The 19,085-nt window shown below is 48.1% G+C and overlaps 2 protein-coding genes across 5 annotated transcripts in view; one reads left to right on the top strand and one right to left on the bottom strand.

Moving 5' to 3' along the window:
* Positions 1-140: 140 nt before the first annotated feature.
* On the bottom strand, positions 141-10,958 carry LOC308675237 (stress-induced-phosphoprotein 1-like). Of its 2 annotated transcripts, none has more exons than XM_081340336.1 (7): positions 10,703-10,958; positions 6,231-6,440; positions 4,874-5,015; positions 4,048-4,189; positions 2,741-2,909; positions 1,665-1,791; positions 141-580 (listed from the first exon to the last, which is right to left on the bottom strand). In XM_081340336.1, the coding sequence occupies exons 1-7, from the start codon at positions 10,949-10,951 to the stop codon at positions 474-476; spliced, it is 1,146 nt and encodes a 381-aa protein (XP_081196462.1). In that variant the 5' UTR covers positions 10,952-10,958; the 3' UTR covers positions 141-473. The 2 variants fall into 2 exon arrangements, with proteins under 2 accessions (XP_081196462.1, XP_081196463.1); XM_081340337.1 differs by lacking the exon at positions 141-580 and adding an exon at positions 598-1,582 and having other exon boundaries at positions 10,703-10,957.
* Positions 10,959-12,910: 1,952 nt separating this feature from the next.
* MACROD1 (mono-ADP ribosylhydrolase 1) overlaps positions 12,911-19,085 on the top strand; it is a 171,860-nt gene continuing 165,685 nt past the window's right edge. For all 3 annotated transcript variants that reach the window (XM_081340468.1, XM_081340469.1, XM_081340470.1), the window contains exons 1-3: positions 12,911-13,314; positions 16,738-16,839; positions 16,959-17,078. In XM_081340468.1, the coding sequence (XP_081196594.1) occupies positions 13,059-13,314; positions 16,738-16,839; positions 16,959-17,078 (478 nt within the window). In that variant the 5' untranslated portion in view covers positions 12,911-13,058. The remainder of the gene's footprint in view (positions 13,315-16,737; positions 16,840-16,958; positions 17,079-19,085) is intronic.

Raw genomic sequence — 19,085 nt, 5'->3', positions numbered from 1 at the left:
ATACCCAAGCACTCCAAATTTGTTGGCAATGTCCATTTTTGCTCTCCGAGTTCATGGTGATGTAACGCTAACCCTAGAGCAGACATGTCAAACTCGCGACGTCACGTATCGGGACTGTTTTGCCATTGCCGGATGATGCATCTGGCCCACAGACCGGCAGTTTGACACCCCTGCCCTAGAGAATAGAGAATAGAATAGGAATGGATAGAACAGAATAGAATAGAGCTGGAAGGGACCTTGGAGGTCTTCTATCCCAGCCCCCTGCTCAGGCAGGAGAACCTATACCGTCTCAGACAGGTGAATGTCCAGTCTCTCTTCACCCCCAAAATGGGAGCTTGGACCATTCCGATGCAAATCCAACTTGACCAGGTTGGTAACAACGCTTGGCCAGCCCCGAAAACATTCAAGGGGCTGCTTAAAAAACAAACCAACTGCAATCCCTGTGAGAAAACCATCCCAGGAATGTTGGCCACCTACTTGGCAATCTGCCGATAATCTTCCCGGTTCTCACGCCCCAACTCGATGGCAGCTTCGCAGAGTTCTCGGCACTTGCTGTAATCACCTTTCTCAAAATACACCGCTGAAAGTCGAGGGAGAATGGAAAAAAAAAAAAAAAATCACACACACACACACACACACACACACACACACACAGAGCTGTGAAACTGGGAGAAGCACAGATGCCTTCCCCACCCAATGATGTGGGTAAGCGATGCCTGTCTTCTCTCCACTAGCTGGAGGAGGAGGAGGATGGGCTTTGGAATTGCACCCCTGGATGGCCCTTGGTAGTCCTTGATTTACAGCCATTTCGTTTAGTGACCGCTCAAAATTACAACGGCGCTAAAAAAAAAAAATGGACTGATGGCCATCGTTCACCCTTACCACCATTGAAGCAGCCCCAGGGTCACGTGATCAAAATTTGGGACGCTTGGCGACTCGTATTTATGACGGTGGTCACAGTGTCCTGGTGTGTGTGTCTGTGTGTGTGTGACATGATCCCCTTTTGCGACCTTCTGGCGAGCAAACCCAATGTTAGTAACGACCGTGTTACTAACTTAGCAATGGCAGTAGTCCGCTCAAGAACGGTGGCAAGGAAGCTCGTCAAATGGGGGCAAAACTCAAGCTAACCACCTCTCTCACTCAGGAGAAAGAAATTTTAGGGCCAATTGTGATCGTAAGTCGAGGACTACAGCAACAGCTATCCCCAGAAAAAGAAAATCCAGATTGTTCTCTTTCAATAATTCCTGGGTTAATCTCCTCTCCTAGCATGGCTGGCTCAGGAATTCTGGGAGTCGAAGTCCACGAGTCATGAAAGAGCCGAGGTTGCCTACCCCTGTGGACCTAGGTTTTCAACAGCCTTAAATGGACGTCATGGAAACAGGGCCTGCTGTTGTTTAATTGTGCACGATTACCCTCACGGAACACTGCAGACTTCCCTAACTTCACCTCCGCTGTGCTACTTTAAACCTATAGAAGGGAATTATTTCCAGCTCAGGGTTGAAATGAGGGGTCCTTGCTGCTCTCTGAGCTTGGCGGTGTCCTTGCAGACGTCTCGTGACCCAACCAGGTCACGTCATCAGTGCTAGAAGGAGAGAAGGGCTTTATTCTCTTTTAAACCTGAAAGTTTCTCCCCCCCCCCCCCCGCTCTGTTCTGCCCACCTCACCTGCTTGGTTAGTAATGTAAGTCATGTTGGTTGGATCCAAATCTTTTGCTTTGTTGTAATGTTCCAAGGCTTGCTCGAAGTCTTTCTTTTTATAGGCCTCGTTCCCCAATTCCTTCTCCTTCAGGGCCTGAAAAGCAGCAGATACATCTTGGATCAAGTACATTCGTCTGGCAGGAAATTCAACACAAACTGTTGGTCCTATAGTAAGGGGTGTCAGCTTTCCCTGCTGGCCATCCGCTATATACTGCTAAGCTTGTAAGCCGCCCTGAGTCTTCGGAGAAGGGCGGGATATAAATGGAATTAAAATAAAAAAAATAAAATAAAAAATATATCTGAGAATCAGGATAAGAGATATTGGAAAAATCTTCCTTCCTTCCTATCACTGGAGGCCTTTAAGAAGAGACTGGACAGCCATCTGTCTGAAATGGTTTAGGATCATCTGCTTGAGCAGGGGGTTGGACTAGACGACCTCCAGGGTCCCTTCCAACTCTGCTATTCGGTTATTCGGCTATTCTTTTTTTTTCCCCCTCCCTTCCAGATTCCCTCCCTCCTTCCATTCCTCCCTCCTTTTTCTTCCCTTTCATTTCCTCCTCTTTCCCTTCCTTGTTCCGTCTTCCTTCTTTTCCTTCCTTCCTTCCAGATTCCATCTTCCTCCCTCCCTCCCTCCTTCCCTTCCTTCTTCCCTTTCATTTCCTCCCCTTTCTTTCCTTGTCTTCCTTCCTTCCTTCCCTTTCATTTCCTCCCCTTTCTCTTTCCTTTCCTTGTTCTGTCTTCCTTCCTCCCTCCCTCCTTTCCTTCTTCCCTTTCATTTCCTCCCCTTTCTCTTTCCTTCTGTCTTCCTTCCTTCCTCCTTCCTTCCCTTTCATTTCCTCCCCTTTCTCTTTCCTTTCCTTGTTCTGTCTTCCTTCCTCCCTCCCTCCCTCCTTTCCTTCTTCCCTTTCATTTCCTCCCCTTTCTCTTTCCTTTCCTTGTTCTGTCTTCCTTCCTTCCTTCCTCCCTCCCTCCCTCCCTCCATCTTCCCTCTCTAGTTGCATTCAATTCAATTCCTTCTGCCCCGCTCTGCCAGGGACCGGTACCTGCTTCTTGTTTTCCGGCAGGTCTTCCTCCATGGGCTCCGCCTTGGGCTCTTTCTTGGGGGGTGGAGGAGGAGGGGGACACATGGCTTCGTCTTCATCCTCAGCGCTGGCTAGGTCGACCCCCAGCAGCACCCCGAGGGTTGCCATCACCCGGGGGTCCTTCAGTTTTCTGCCACAGAGCAGGGAGACAAGCGGGTGAGAAGCCCATCCTGAGCACTTCAGAACACGTCCCCGTGCACGAAGCCCAGTCTTAACCGGGTTTAAAGAACAGGCCAAACCTGCCTGCATTCCCACAGGGACTCCTCCTATTTAGATGGGCCATCTGATTTTTAATAAATAAAATAAACCTTTATTGTCAAAGTACAACATGCGTACATTGAGATTAGCTACATTGATTTTTGCTGCCTTTGCTCCCTTTTACAACCCTGTGAATTAAGAGAAGGGCAATTCTCAAAACAAGGCCTTTGCCGGATTGCACGGGGTGCAAGCGGCTGCCCGCTAGCGGGAAAATGAATCGGAACTCAGGAATGAGCATTAAATAAATAATTCGAACTCAAGGACCCATTCATCAGCGGAGCAGCTTGCCTCCAAGGAGTTGTAGGTGCTTCATTAGTGGAAGATTTTAAGACGAGATTAGACGGCCCTGCTCGAGCAGGGGGTTGGACTAGAAGACCTCCAAGGTCCCCTCCAACTCTTGTTATTCCGTTAAATGTCCTGGAGTTCCTTGATGGAACTCTAGATAAGTCCTAGAAGGAGTTCTAAAGGAAGATCCTGAGTAATTAAAAAGAGCAACTAAGCTGAGCCAAGGCCTGGAGACTAAAACATACGAAGGAACGGCTGCGGGAATTGGGTCTGGCTAGTCTAAAGAAAAGAAGAAATAGGGGAGACATGATAGCAGCGTTCCACTTTTCGAGGGGCTGCCGCAAAGAAGAGGAGGGGGTCACGTTGTTCACCAAAGCGCCAGAGGGCAGGACGAGAAACAATGCTTGGAAACTGACCAAGGAGAGAAGCAACCTGGAATTAAGGAGAAACTTCCTGACAGGGAGGACAATTCACCAGCGGAACAGCTGGCCACCAGAAACCGTGGGCGCTCCATCACTGGAGCTTTTCAAGAAGAGACTGTCCGAGATGGTGTAGGTTCTCCTGCTCGAGCAGGGGGTGGGGGTGGGCTGGACTAGAAGACCTCCAGGGTCCCTTCCAGCTTCTATTCTATTCTAATAGCAGATGGATTCCTGAGAAAGTGCAACTTTGGCTGGATCGTCCGGGTTCCCCTTCTCGCCGCCCCGCAAAACCCCACCGGCACTCACGCCCCCAGCTCTGACGGTTTGTTGCGGAGCTGCTCAATCAGCTCTCTGTAACTTGGGTCGCTGAGCAGGTTTCGGGTGCGAGGATCGCTCTCCAGCTTCTGGTAGAGGTTGGGCATGTTGAAAGGGTTCATCAGGTTCCGCTCTGAAAGAGGTTCAGGAAGAAGAAGAAGAAGAAGAAGAAGAAGAAGAAGAAGAAGAAGAAGAAGGAGGAGGAGGAGGAGGAGGAGGAGGAGGAGGAGGAGGAGGAGGAGGAGGAGGAGGAGGAGGAGGAGGAGGAGGAGGAGGAGGTGGTGGTCAGGGCAGGCTGCAAAAGCCCCGTTTCCAGCTTTCACTTCTCACCCCTCTTGACTCTTATTTACGACGGTCGCAGCGTCCTGGGGTCATGTGACTCCCCCTCTGGGGACCTTCTGACAAGCGATGGGGAAGCCACTTAACCACCGTGTCACAGGCAGTCCTCCATTTACGGCAGTCTGTTTAGCGACCGTTCAAAGTTACAACGGCGCTGAAAAACGGGACCTTGGACCGTTTTTCACACTTAACGACCTTCACAGCATTTCCCCCCCCTCCCCCATGGCCACATTTTTACCTTATGCATATCTTAATGACATTCAATCTTCATACCTGGTTTTTTTAAAAAAAATTTAACCCTTTCCATAGACTCACCCCCCCACCCCAGTTTTTGGATCCAGGATGCGTCGTGGAACGTTTGCACGGCCCTTTGATCGCTCCTGCTTCCAAAAGCGACAGGCCGTTTCTATTCCCCGACTGCTGCGACGGAAATCAAGCCTAGCCAAGTCAGGAGAGACCCAGCTCCAGTCGCCCTCACCTGCCAGCCTGGACTCCATGTTTTGCAGGCCTTCCTTCAACTGGGCATTGCCCGGCTCGTGTTTCAGCCCTTCCGCGTACGTCTTCTTCGCTTCCTCAAAACGGTTCAGGAATTCCAAGGCAGCTGCTTTTCGAGAATAGCCCTGCAAAGAGCGCGGACGGATCAGAGAAGGCCAGAGACGCCCTCCCCCACACACTTCCTCCACCCCCCGTGGTCATTAAGCGAACCCACAGTGGTGGTGGTCGTTAAGCAAATCCACCGCAGTTGTTTAAGCATTGGGGCCTTTTGGCCAGCATCGGAAATAAATGCTGCTTTTCAGGGGGGAAAAAACAAAACAAAAACATTGCAGGTAGGTGTTGTGATTCAGGGTCAGCCTGTGGGTCCGGCAGCCGGGTCGGATGTCTCGGATGACTCAGACGAGGGGGAGGAGGAGGGTGTTGAAGACGAACTTGCTGATGATGGCTTGGAGGCTTCGCAGAGCCCCCAGCCGGGGCCCTCTTACTTGGTGGAGACTCAGCTGTGCGAGCCCGACAGTGCGGATGATGATGACCCACAGCTGGCCCTGTTCAAGGACGCCCGACGCAGGAGGCAGTCAAGCAGGAGCAAGCAGAGAAAGGCTGTGGGACTTCTCGGAAGGAGGCACAGGGAGGCCACGCCCTGAACTCTAATAAAGGGAGTGTTTGGGGAAGGGCTGGTTGCTGAAAGCAACCGCTCCGTTTGAGGATCAAAGCTCCGGTATCTTGTTTCATGTTTTGTTGTTTTGTTTGTGTAATAAACTTGGCAGACGTTTTCCAGCCTCAGACGCTTTCCAGCCTCTGCCGTTTGTACAGGGGTTGCCTTTCTGCAAGGCCGGTAGCAGGCTGGTACAGAACAGTAGGTAGGTCATGCGACCAACGGGTGGGGCAGCCGGAACGCAGTCCTCAGCTTACGACCGCAACGGAGCACATTTCTGCCGTTCGGCGAGACAGGGAAGTGAAGGTGAATTTGAGAAGCTCCCGTGTCAACAAGTGGTTAAAAAGGGAATCGCTGCACTTGTGAAGTTAGTCACGCTGTTGTTTTAAGCGAGCCTGGCTTCCCCGTCATTTTTGTGTGTCAAGAGGCTGCAAAAAGAGGACCACGCGAGTCCCGGGAGACACAGCGACGGTCATAAATGTGAGTCGGTTTGCCCAAAGGTCTGCATTTTGATCACGTGACTTGTGGGGATGCTGCAAGGGCCGCCGTCGTGGAAAAACGGTCCCACATCGCTTTTCCCTGTGCCGTTGCGACTTCGAACGGTCACTACATGAACGAGGACTCATCCTTTACCGCAGCGACAAAGGGAAGAGGTTTCAAAATCAAGGGGCAACCCTCTTCTCACCTTGCCCCATTCTGGCTTCAGCTCGATGGTCTTGCAAGCATCGTCCAGGGCCTTGTGGTACTCCCCCTTTTTGGCATAAGCCGCCGAGCGATTGCTGTACAGCACGTGGTTGGCAGAGTCCAGCCGGATGGCCTCGGAGTAGTGCTTGATGGCTTCGGCGGTGTTGCCGGAGCTGAGGGCCTTGTTACCTTTCTCCTTCAGTTCGTTCACCTGGAGAGAGAGAGAGGAGAGCAGAGGCGCGTTAAACCTGGCTAAGCGCCCCATCTTCCAAAGGTGAAGAATGTATAGACAACCGTATTTGGAGAGCAGAACTTCGGTTGCTAATTTTACCTCTTTTTTTGCCGTGGCTGTTAAACAAATCAGTTGTTAAGTGAATCACATGGCTATTAAGCAAATCTGGATCCTCGCCCCCCCCCCACCATTGACTTTGCTCGTTGGAAGCCAGTTGCAAATGGGGGTCACAGGATTCTGCAACTGTCGTTGCGGAGAGTCCAAATTTCTTCTGATCGTGTAATTGCAGGGATGCTGCAATGGTCGTTAAGTGGGGTCGTTAAGTCCCTTATTTAGGGCCACTGTGGCTTCAAATGGCCATCAACACAAAGGGTGGGTTTCACTTAACAAGCATGCAACTAATTTAACTGCAGTGACTGCCTTAACTGTGGGAAGGTGGTAAAATGGGGCAAAATTCACTTCCCAACTGTCTTGCTTAGCAACGGAAACTTGGAGCCCCAATTGTGGTCGTTAAGTTGAGGACTACTGGCACACGGAGGCAAATGACATTCAGATATCTGTAGCTATGTGCAAGTCACACTCAGTTTTTCTTTACAGAGGTAGGCAGCCTTGGCTCTTTTATGACTCGTGGACTTCAACTCCCAGAATTCCTGAGTCAGCATAGCTGAAGTCCACGAGTCATGAAGGGGCCATAGTTCCCCCATGCTGGCTCAGGAATTCTGGGAGTTGAAGTCCACGAGTCATGAAGGGGCCATAGTTCCCCCAATGCTGGCTCAGGAATTCTGGGAGTTGAAGTCCACGAGTCATGAAGGGGCCATAGTTCCTCCAATGCTGGCTCAGGAATTCTGGGAATTGAAGTCCACGAGTCATGAAGGGGCCATAGTTCCCCCAATGCTGGCTCAGGAATTCTGGGAGTTGAAGTCCACGAGTCATGAAGGGGCCATAGTTCCCCCATTGCTGGCTCAGGAATTCTGGGAGTTGAAGTCCACGAGTCATGAAGGGGCCATAGTTCCCCCATTGCTGGCTCAGGAATTCTGGGAGTTGAAGTCCACGAGTCATAGAAGAGCCCATCTCTAGGAAGAGAGCCAGGGAGACGGAAGGGCCGACCTGCACCTAGCTGTGAGCTTTTGACCACCGCCTGCTCATGGACGCCAAAACTGCAGCATCTGCAGCTCACGTGTGTTTGCAGCCTGCAAGCCATGATGTAAACCATAGGACGAGGTCCCTGCCACATCCCAGGTTCTCTCCAGAGGAAACAGCAAGCTAGAGGTGGCTTCCTCTGAGTCACGGCTCCCTTCAGCTAGGGACCAGTAGCTAAAATTACAGAGGGCCAAGAATAACCATCCTTTTGAGCAGTGACAAAACGTCACGGAGGCACTCTCTAAAAGAATCCAGGTTTACCTCTGCGTTTGAGCTATGTGGGAAAATGAGTTTGTTTGTTTTTTAAAATCAAAAAAGGGAGGAAAAAGGCAAGATAACACACGCTTTCAAAGATACCCATCACCCTGGCCCATTTGGGATGGAGCAAGGCAGAGGGGAAAAAAAAAATAAATGAAAGCCCAAAGACGCAGCATGATGTAGTTGGACCCCAGCCAGGTTGCTATGGTATAAACCCTGACACAATCACACCCACCCAACTGCCTTACAGGTCTGTTCTGTTTCCCCCCCCCCCCCCTGCTCGTTCAGTTTCTGGCACCTTTTACTTAAAAGGCCAACTGCTTCCGCCCCGTTCATTTTCATACCCGGGCAGCAACAGCAACGCAATTAGGATGGTGGCAGGAAAGTTTTAATTAGTGGCAAAAGGTCACCGGGGAGGGGGGGGGCAAGCTTGACCCCAAAAGGAGATGACCTTTTGCACAGCAAAGGTCCCAGGTTCACATGTTTAGCCAACAGCTTTTTTTTTCTTCAATAGAGGAATCCTTGCTGAGAGAGAAAAACCTCCCATTTTCAATTAGCTTGGTCCACACAGGGTGCCGAGTCAGAGTTTAATAATAGTTTACCGAATAAAGCACAACTGGTTTTCTGCGATAGATCAGGGGTCCTCGACCTTGGCAACTTTTTAAGACTTGTGGACTTCAACTCCCAGAATTCCTCAGCCAGCTTTGCCAAGGTTGAGGGCCCCTGCAATAAATGACATCAAAAATCAGGATGCCAAAAGTGATAAGTGGTGTTATTTGTGCCATTGAAAGGGGAATATTTGCAGCTCAGGGTTGAAATGTGGGGTCCTTGGTGCCGTTTCCTTGCAGACGTTTCACGGCCCAACTCAGTGACCTCATCAGCGCTAAAAGGGAGCGGGGGTATGTTCTCATTTTATATTCTAGTGGCTAGCCTTATCAGTATTGGTGGGGATGGGCTTAGAGCAGGTGTCTTCAAACTTGGCCCTTTTATGGCTTGTGAACGTCAACTCCCAGAATTCCTCAGCCAGGTGTGCTGGGGGTTGGAAGTCCACAAGTCATAAAAGGGCCGAGTTTGAAGACCCCTGGCTTAAAGGTTTTTTGTTTTTGCTTGCGCTGTTGTTTTGGGATCAAACACTGATAGTCTTGATCATATTACCTTGCTTGGTCACGAAACGTCTGCAAGAAAACCACCAAGCTCAGAGAGCACCAGGGACCCCCCCCCCCACAGTCCACCTCCGCTCTGCAAACCCTATTCCCTTCTAGCCCTGATGATGTTACCTAGTTGGGTCACAAAACATCTGTAAGAAAACCAACCAACCTCAGAGCGCGCCAAAGAACCCTCATTTACTCAGCCCCCCAAGCAGAGCTCGATTTAGCCAGATGTGCAAACCCAGCCTCTGTCAGCTGGGCCCTTAGGCAAAGGTCTCTGCGCCTTCTGGAAGCAGCCCTATCAAAATAATCCGGAGAAGTGAGAGTCTGCAGGCTTTTGCGTCCCACCTTATCCGGGATTCGGAACATGCTACAACGTGCAACTTAGGCTTGGCCCCTCTTTTTGGGCAAACAGCTTCCATGAGCTAAAGCTCAGCTCCAGCACGCCCCCCCCCCCAGTGCTTTGCTGGTGAGGCAGCCTTTACATTCCTGCCCAAAGGACACTGGCTTGTGTGCAAGCTGCCTTTGCAAGATCAGAAGAGGGAGGCTCCAGCCTGCTCCAGCCCCCTTGGGGCAACGTGGGAAGGATGACGGGTGGCAGAAAACTGCTTCGGATGGGATCAATGTCCCTAAAGCAGGGGGGTCTTCCAACTGGGCCCTTTTACGACTCGTGGACTCCCAGCGTGCCTGGCTGAGGAATTCTGGGAGTTGAAGTCCACAAGTCATGAAAGGGCCCAGTTGGAAGACACCCCCCGCCCTGAAGCGTCCCACTCCCCTAGAAAAATGTGAAAGCGCTTGCAAGATAAGGCAGAGCCCGCAATACGGAGCAGCTCCCTATAAATCTGAGCAAAGGTGTCCACTTTTGACCACCGAGATGCCATCAATTCAATAAGCGTTCCCCGGGCAGACTCATTCCACCCCCACCTACACACAAACACACACACACACACACACACACACACACACACACTTTGTCTCAATTCAGAACCCACAACATCCATAGGTCAAAGCCCCAAGTCATCTGTAAAGACACCCTTTCCCATAAGCCTCTTTTCCAGCCAGCTATCCTGTACCGTGGCTGGAGATGATGGAAGCTGTAGCTCGGTCTACAAAAGCACGGGACTGAGGTTGGGGATGATGGGTACGGCCATTGCTTTGAAGGAAGCAGGTGGGCCAGGCAGGCTGGGGATGATGGGTATGCCCCTTGCTTTGAAGGAAGCAGGTGGGCCAGGCAGGCTGGGGATGATGGGTATGCCCCTTGCTTTGAAGGAAGCAGGTGGGCCAGGCAGGCTGGGGATGATGGGAACCCAACCCTTCCAAGGACAGCACGTGGGGGGGCCCTGTTGGTTCCCCCTCCCCTCCTTCCCAAGATGCACTGCAAGCTCACCCTTCCTTCCCCGAGGCTGCCCCCCCCACGACTCAGCCTTTGACTCCCCCCTCCGTCTCTCCCTTCCCATGATGCTCTGCACACCCATGGGCCCCCCCCCTCGGCACCTTAGATCCTGGGGAGAACGAGCCTCCCCCCCCTTATCCCCACTTCCCAGAATCCTCTGAAAAGCTGCAGGCCCATTTCTCCCAGCCCCCCCCCCCAGAAAAACGTGCTTTTCCCAGAATCCTTTGCAGGAGATCCAGGACTCTTTCTTCCTCCTCCTCCCACCACCCTCCACGTTGACCCCCCCTCCCCCTCTCGCCCACCTTCTCCATGGCGCCGGGGAAATCTCGCTTCCGCCACCGCCGCCTCTCCTTCGGCTTTTTCCCGTCTGGCTCCCCGTCTCGTTGCTGCGCCCGCCTTTCCGTTCTCCCACCCCGCCTTCTGGAACCTGCTAGAATGCTCCCGCCCCGCCCCCGCGCTCCGATTGGCTCCCGCCTCGCGCGCCGGCCCGCCCCCTCCGCGCCTTCCGCAGGGCTGGTTGGTGGGAGAAAAAAAAGAGGGCGGGTTTCCATCCCGCCTTCCCTCTCCGTACCCTTACCGGGGCACGTCCCACCCACCCCCGCGACGCGCGGATTGGTTTGCCGCCGCCAGGCTCCCTCCGGCTATTGGTCCGTGCCGTTTGACAGGCTTGTGGAAGAAAAAAAAAAAAGGGGGGCGGGGTTCTGAGAAAGTCCGCGCTGCGTTTCTATTGGGAACGGGATCCTAAGGGCATCAGAGCTACTGACCAATAGCGAGGCGGCTTGTCTTTTATTTCACTCCCCCCCACCCCTCCCCTTCGTTCTGTGCTTCTCATTGGCTTTTCCGGATTTCTCCCTGTAAAGCCGCTTTAAATGGCTTGAAGGGGTGACGTCATTTCCGCTTTTTCCCTTTCATTGGAAAAGCCGCAAGTTTCTTTTTTTTTCTTTTTGGTGCTCTAGGTTGGGAAGTTTTGATTTATTGCACTGTAGTCCTGACATGTTTCTCTCCCTGTTTTTAATTTTACCTCGCACCTTTGTAAAATATTTTTCCTGTATAGATATTTTTTTTTTGCAAATGTCTCAAAGTACATTCCTCCTTGGCGTATGTGCAATACCGCAAAACATGGAACAATTTCACCAATAGCTGCAAGATCTATTTGCATTTTTATAACTACAAAAATCGAATTGTTTTCCTGGCTTTTCTCACAAGGCTCTCCTCCAACTGAAATCCACCCGTTCTGGATGGTGACCTGCTCGGGAACGCTTTTTTTTTTTTAAAGTGCAGTTTTCAATTTTTAAAAAGAGATTATCTGATTCTACATAATGCGGACTTATATTCTATTTTGAGATGTTTGGAGTTGATCTTTTTTTTTTTTTTTTAAAAAAGCAGATTGTAGAACAGGGGTTCCCAACCTGGGGGTGCGAGATGATATTCCAGGGGGTGCGAAAACTTTAGCACTTTAGAAGTTTCAAAATTATAGTGTATGTGCATAATTTGTTGCCGTTATTTTGAACTTTTGTAAAGGGTGGGAGAATATATCAGAACCGTTCTAGGGGTGCAGGGTATTAGAAGAGGTTGGTTCATTTGAAAGCCTGGGAAAACAGCCTGGGAGCTGAAAGATTTAAATTAAATTAACTTTTTATGTCCTAATATCTTTTGAATCTTATTTCAATTCACCATATTGCAGCTTATTTATGGGATTATTTTTTTTTTTAGCGGTGGGGGGGAGGTTTCAAGTCCGAATCTGCCAGGCTGATGCTGCTCTGAGCATTATATATATAGAAAGAAAGCAGCAAGATTCGTTTTTCAGCTATAATTAGAAGCTCGGCTCCTGTCAAACGTCCTAAAATTAGCTGCCGGTTGTGCCGCCAACAAATGTAAACTCAGCCCATTAAGGGAGAGGCAATCCTGTCTCTCTTCTCTCGAAACGTTATTCTGGAGCGGGACTGATGAACTGGGTCTGCTCTATGTTAGATGTTTTTGTGCCAGCCATGGCAGTTACCCAAATAGGTCATCAGATGGGAGCAAAGAGGCTTCTTTACTCCCACTGGTGGGTCAGGGGTCCCCGGCCCCTTGCAGCCCCATTGGCGAGAGAGTTTTATGGTTAGGGAGGGGCTGAGACCCCCCATAAATACCTCTGCTCAGGGGCTGCTCTTTGTTCGTTCTTGCTTTCTCTCTTGCTTGCTTGCTTTCTCTCTCATGAAGGCATGGATGCCTCCATGCCATATAGCTCTTTCTATCTAATCTATCGATGAATAAAGCTTATATGATTGCATCTCTGCGTTCTGCTGCCTTTTGCTTGGAAGCACCTTAACGATCCATCGACCTCTCGTGAGGCCATCTCACACTCTAGTACATCCCACTAAACTAAAAGACCTCCCAAGGTCCCTTCCCACTCTGTGACCGGTTGATCTGTTTATTCAGCGTTGCCTTAGAAGCGTTGCAAAGACTACGTTTCCCAGAAGGCCTTGGATCTGAAGGTGGGGCGGGGCCACAGAGGCTGGGCTCCTGCGTTGAGCGGCAGCAGCAGCTGTTGTTGCACACTCGTGCCCTCCTTGGCTCTGCTGCCCCCAATACCAGGTGTTTTATATATAAAGGAGGAAAATCCCTTTGCCCTTTCCCGGGACCAACCAGAGAAGGCCCGCTGCAGGCTTTGCAACCATGCCAGGCAGTTTTCTGTCCCTCCAGCAGCAGAGGCTGCTTGGCAGTCTAGGGAGGCTGTCGGGGGAGTGGGGCAGCTGCCCGATCGCTGTCCACGCGGGTGGGAGGCAAGGGGACGGGGCCAGGCTCCCCTTGGGCAAAGCTGCCAGCCGGTGGGTGTTTGCACAGGGCATCCGGAGCTGGGCTATAGTTGCCCCCTTGGCCATGGCTGCTAGGGTGGATTTGAACACGTCCACTGACTGGAAGGAGGCTAAATGTAAGTGAGGAAAAGGGCAAAGTGTGTGGTTTTGTGTGTGTGTGTGCCTTTGCAAGTCCTTTCCCTTCCAGGAGTCCCTTGCTGAGCTTGCAAGTCCCTCCGTCCCTTGGTGGCTTGCAACTGGCATCCCCTTTAATTTCCTGGCTCTTAATATCTCTGCCAAACTTGATAGGAAAGGTTGCTTCAATAGACCATCGTTTAAGGCAACAGGGTGTGCTTGCAACGAGAAGAGTTGCTGAAAACCTAGCTTGGCGCTCTCAGATTTAGTTTGCACTGCTTAAAATTGTACCCTGAAGTTGAGAAATTTTAAAGCGGGCCAGTTATTATTTTTAGAGGGGTGATGTGTGTGGAGCTCGCAAATGTGCCAGTCATTAAAAGCATCGAGGCAGAGGGTATATCTGATTAATTAGAATAACAAAGTTGGTGGGAACCTTAGAGGTCTTCTATCTCTAGCCCAAGCAGGAGATCCTATCCCAGACAAATGGCTGACCAATCTCTTCTGGAAAATCTCCAGTGATGGAGCACCTACAACTTCTGGAGGCAAGCCATTTAACTGGTTGACCTGGGATTACAGGATAACAGAATAACAGAGTTGGAAGGGGACCTTGGAGGTCTTCTAGTCGAACCCCTTGCTTAGGCAGGAAATCCTATACCATTTCAGTCCAATCTGTTAAAAACCTCCAGTGTTGGAGCACCACAACTTCTGGAGGCAAGTTGTTCCACTGGTGAATTGCTCTGTCAGAAAATTTCTCCTTAATTCCACAGACTAGGAGCCTAAACTCCATATTATATGGTTCATTGTAGGATGGGAAGCTAATAATGGCATTTTTGTTAGATATATGAGCCAGTACATCTCCACTTGGAAGTTTGATGCTTCTGCAAATTCTTTTCTGCAGTTAACTGTAACTGCATTGCATTCTGGAAGCTTTCCTCACTTGCTTGCTTGGAGGTTGCAAAGCATTGTGGGAAATTTTGTGGTTTCTTTTCCCAAGGCCCAGGCCAGGTTTCTCCAACCTGGTGCCCTCCCCACGTGTGAATTTATTTTCCAACATGTATATCCAATGCTTTTTACTCAAAGTGAGGGACTTGGATGAGATGCTGGCTGGGAATCCTGGGAGGTGTAGTCTCTGCACATCGATCCATTGGTCTGGGAGAAAAATTGCAGCTTTTGCAAAAACAAAAAAAATCTGTTGGGTTGAACTAGTGCTTGACCCTCCAAAGATTTGCTGCTTCAGATCAGCCAAAAGGACTCCAGAACCATGTCTTTAGTCCTTATTTATGTATTTCTAGGTTGGCTTTTGTAAACTTTGCAGAATTGGACTTCTTCTGCCTTTTCCGTGCCTGCCTGATCTTCTTGGTCATGGAAAATGAAGTTTCTGTCCCACTTTTTAATCAAATTTCCACCCTGCCCACCTCATCTGTGTGACTCTGAGTGGGTTACAAATAAAAACTGGTAAAAAAACATAGTTAACTTTTAACATAAGGGTAAAAAGAAACACAGTTCAAATGTTTACCTGTAAAAAGAGACATAGTTAAATGTTTATTGTTAACATAGTATAAAGAAACATAATCATGTGTTTATTTTTTAAGGTAAAGATAGAAATCTAGTTGAAATGTTTATTTTTAACATGGTAAAAAAAAAGAGAGTGAACAACAGCTGTTAAGAGTCTTTCTTCAGTACCGTTGTAACTCTGAACCGTCCCTAAAGGACTGGTTGTAAGTCTAGGACTGCCTTTACTTAATTTCTATTTAATGTTTGCACCTCTGCTTTGTGAAGTTTGTAAGCCACTAAGGTGACAGGGTCACTGAGAGAGAGAGAGTGGGGGGCGGTGTGTTAAATTTTAATTAATAAATAAAAGAGTCCGCAATTTGCAGCCAGCAGGCAATGGAATGCTCAGGGTCTTGGTTGCCTAGCAACTGGCCTGGGACAGTCCGCTCCTGGACTGGGCCTGCATCCATCTTGTGAGGGGGAAATGTCCTCATGAGAGACTTTTTCTTTTCTTTTCTTTTCTTTTCTTTTCTTTTCTTTTCTTTTCTTTTCTTTTCTTTTCTTTTCTTTTTTCTTTTCTTTTCTTTTCTTTTCTTTTTTCTTTTCTTTTCTTTTCTTTTCTTCTTTTCTTTTCTTTTCTTTTCTTTTCTTTTCTTTTCTTTTCTTTTCTTTCCTTTCCTTTCCTTTCCTTTCCTTTCCTTTCCTTGCAAAAGGCTGGGCTTTTCAAAAACCTCAAAGAGGTTTCAGGAGCAGCAGTTGAAAAGGAGCCCAGCCTCTGAGAGGGCTGCTTTTGCAGAACAATGGTGGCTGGCCTAAGCAAACGTGCCCCCTCTGAGCTGAGGCGGGACTCAAAGATGGCCGCCTGGTTGGGTTTAGCTCTGGGGACCAGGCCGGGGACATTCCTGGTGGGCTCTGAAAGCTTCTTTGGTGGCCAAGGTTGGCATTGAAGAGAGGGGGTGGGGGTCTCCTTGGAAGTAGACCCCTGAATGGCAATTTCCAATTTCTGAGAAGAGAGTTGGTGACAAGCAGTTCCGTGGGCGACACACTCATGTGAGACACGTACACCGAGCAAGTTAACACCTCGGTTCTTGCACATCCATGTTGCAAAAAAAACCCACAACAACCCTGCTTAGGTTAGCATAAGTGTTACTCCCTTATCTAACACCTCCTCATTCCTGCAACTTGTATGTTGTATTGTACTGGCTGTGTAAGGGGTATTATTACATTTTTAACCTGTCCCTCTCTCCCTTCCTTCCTTCCTTCCTTCCTTCCTTCCTTCCTTCCTTCCTTCCTTCCTTCCTTCCTTCCTTCCTATTACATTCTTATCCTTAATTTATTTATCTGTCTATCTATCTATCTATCTATCTATCTATCTATCTATCTATCTATCTATCTATCTATTGGTATTATTACATTCTTATCCTTTATTGATATCATTACGTTCTTATCATTTTTATTTCTTTCTTTCCTTCCTTCCTTCCTTCCTTCCTTCCTTCCTTCCTTCCTTCCTTTCTTTCTTTCTTTCTTTCTTTCTTTCTTTCTTTCTTTCTTTCTTTCTTTCTTTCTTTCTTTCTTTCTTTCTTTCTTTCTTTCTAATTTATTGACAGCCCATCTTACCACAAGGTAACTCTGAGCAGTTTACAATATTAAGAAGATTTTTTTTTTTTTACAAAACCTATAAACCATAGGAACTAAATAATAAAATAGATAATACACACCAGCTTCTAGCCGGTGAAAACATTTTCTTTTGAGGTTGCAATACAATCCCTTAAAAATGATCCCTTTTATAACTGATAACGATAACTTTCTAAATTTGGGGGGGGCAGATCTGCAATAATTTATTGATATGCAGTAAATTGTTGAAGATTTGCGCCCCCCCCCCCCAAATTTGGATACCAACCATTCATTCTCCCCTATTTTATCTTCCCATTCAGCATTTCTAAAAGGACTGAACAACAAACAACGCCGGGCTCATTATTTCACCAAAGATTTCATCAAACTGAAGCAGATCCCAACATGGAAAGAAATGGCCAAAAGTGAGTCATCTTTTTTTTGTTTAAAAAGCTGTTTGGAAGTCAATGACATAGAAATATCTTCATCCCTCCATCATCATCATCATCATCATCATCTTCATCTCTTCTCCCTTTCATGCTAGGCGCTCGGATCCAGCAGCCCGAAGAAACCATTTACCCCAAAGATAATAATCTGAACGGGAAGATCTCCCTCTTCCGAGGAGACATTACGAAGCTGGAGGTCGACGCGATCGTCAATGCTGGTGAGTGAACAGCGGACCGATCCTGTTTGGCTTTGGGAAGGGCTGGGCATGGCCGAGGTGATTTTTGCATTCCTCGTTCGGGTTTAAGAATGGAAGAAAAGTAACGGACATGATCTTCGCCAGGAGTCTCCAAACTTGGCAACATTAAGACTTGTGGACTTCAGCTCCCAGAATTCCCCAACTAGAATTAAAGTCCACAAGTCTTAAAATAGCTACGTTTGGAGACCCCTGCTTTTGGCAAGCGTTTTGTAATATCTGCAGTCCAGTTTTCTCGTTAAAAATGTCCTGGCAGTGATGTTAAACTAACTATTCTCATAGGAATTAGGGAAAAATGTTAAACTAGTGGATACATGGGTGTGGTGTGCAAGAAATAACTTCACGGCGTCTTGAATAGCTCAACCTGTCTCCCAGGCTTAGCAATTTCAAGAAGTGTGGACTTCGATTCCCAGAATTCTCTCATCAAGGGCTAGGGAATTCTGGGAGTTGAAGTTCACCCAGCTGGAAATTGCTGTGGTTGGGTATCTGTGAATTACACAACGGCCGAAGAGGTTGGAAGTCCGTCTGCTTGAAAATGTATATATGTACAGTAGAAACCTTTGAAGCCTTTGGAAGACAGAATATCTGTAGAAAATAAGCTAAGTCTAAAAGGACAAAGAAGTAGAAAAAATGCAGTCCTAAATAACGGGGAAAAAACCACTTGTGATTGTATTGTCTCTTCCCCAAATTAATAAATGACCAATTTTGAATCCTTCTGTTTGGAATTGGATGATCAAGCAAAGCAGGTAAGTGATCAGTTTTTTTTTAAATTCAGTGTGGTGGATTGGTTTGTGGTTTTTTTTTTCTTTGTAACAAAGATATTTTAAAAATTGATCTATCACTTTCATGCTTCAGACTCTTTAGCAAACAGATTTTCTGTGCTCATTGTATGGCTTAAAATTTAGGCTATTGGCATCCAAGGTCGAGTTTCAGTAAGAGCATTTGGCAAATGCTCTTTTTTGGGGAATCAGATTATGGCAAAATTAATTTTCCTCCATCGGCAGGGAGTGCCCCTTGTTTGAGTGAGTGACAGTTTCTTTTGCTTGTGTCAATATTTTGGAAATAGACAATAATGCAAGTATGGGAGTGTAGGGGCATTTGTTTGAAATGACGCTGTGTATACGGATTGCCGTACGAAGAACACAGTGAGAGAAATGGGAAAGAAGTTGATTCCATTACTGGCGCAATAGCATCTCTATCTGACATTTTCTGAAAGAGCAAACGACAAAGCCTTGGCGGCTGCCTTGTTTCGCGACCATTCGCGGCCACAACAGTGAAGCAAAAGCAACTTTGCAACCAGGCCTCACGTTTACAACCTTGGCACGCCTGTAAAGCAAAAGAAAGCTGAAGGAAAAAGCACGGTTGCCGCTGCGCTTAACAATCACTTTGCTTAATGATTGTTGCCAATTGGGCTCGCTAGACAAGGACTACCTGCATTCTGTGGCTTACAGTGTAAGATATGAGGAAAGGGAGGGCAATTATGGCTGTTTAAGCAGGAAAAAATCATGTGGCTCTTATCACTCTCAGGTCTTATAAACTGAGAAACGATCTGATTTTAATTTCTGCCCGAAATAATAATATGCAGCAGTTGACTCAGCAGGACCTGGTGTCGTTGCTTGCCATGTACACTGGGGGGCGCCAAAGGTTCAGAATCCAACATCCGACTCCCAATTTCGCCATAGCAATAAATCAGCAGCTTTATTAGCGTTGTTTATAAGGCTTGGCTAACGAGCTTTTTTTTTTTTTGCTGGTGCTTCATCAGTCTTTCCTTGTACACCATAAAGTCCATATGTCCTTAATTCATATGTGCTGTTGCATGTAAATTAAGATTACCGACAATCCGATTTTATTCCTAGCTGTGAAAAAAACGCTAGCTGCCTGGTTTTTCCCCCCTTGCTTTAAGGCAATCCAATTTGGTGGGTTTGCAGGAGAGGCGTCGACCAGGGTGGTCTGGGGCAGCTTAACCAAGCA

This window comes from Vipera berus, assembly GCF_964194415.1.
Source record: "Vipera berus genome assembly, chromosome: 16".
NCBI lineage: Eukaryota > Metazoa > Chordata > Lepidosauria > Squamata > Viperidae > Vipera > Vipera berus.
The sequence above is the reverse complement of the archived record's forward strand: the minus strand, read 5'-3'. Positions and strand labels throughout refer to the sequence as shown.

What these genes read in the sequence shown, in the direction of transcription:
- LOC308675237 (XM_081340336.1), bottom strand. Translation starts at nt 10,951, where the DNA reads ATGGAAACCCGCCCTCTTTTTTTTCTCCCACCAACCAGCCCTGCGGAA. An exon ending in CATGGAGTCCAGGCTGGCAG is followed by an intron (nt 4,190 to 4,873) that starts GTGAGGGCGACT and finishes AACCTCTTTCAG; the next exon opens with AGCGGAACCTGATGAACCCT. An exon ending in TGCCGGAAAACAAGAAGCAG is followed by an intron (nt 1,792 to 2,740) that starts GTACCGGTCCCT and finishes GCTGCTTTTCAG; the next exon opens with GCCCTGAAGGAGAAGGAATT.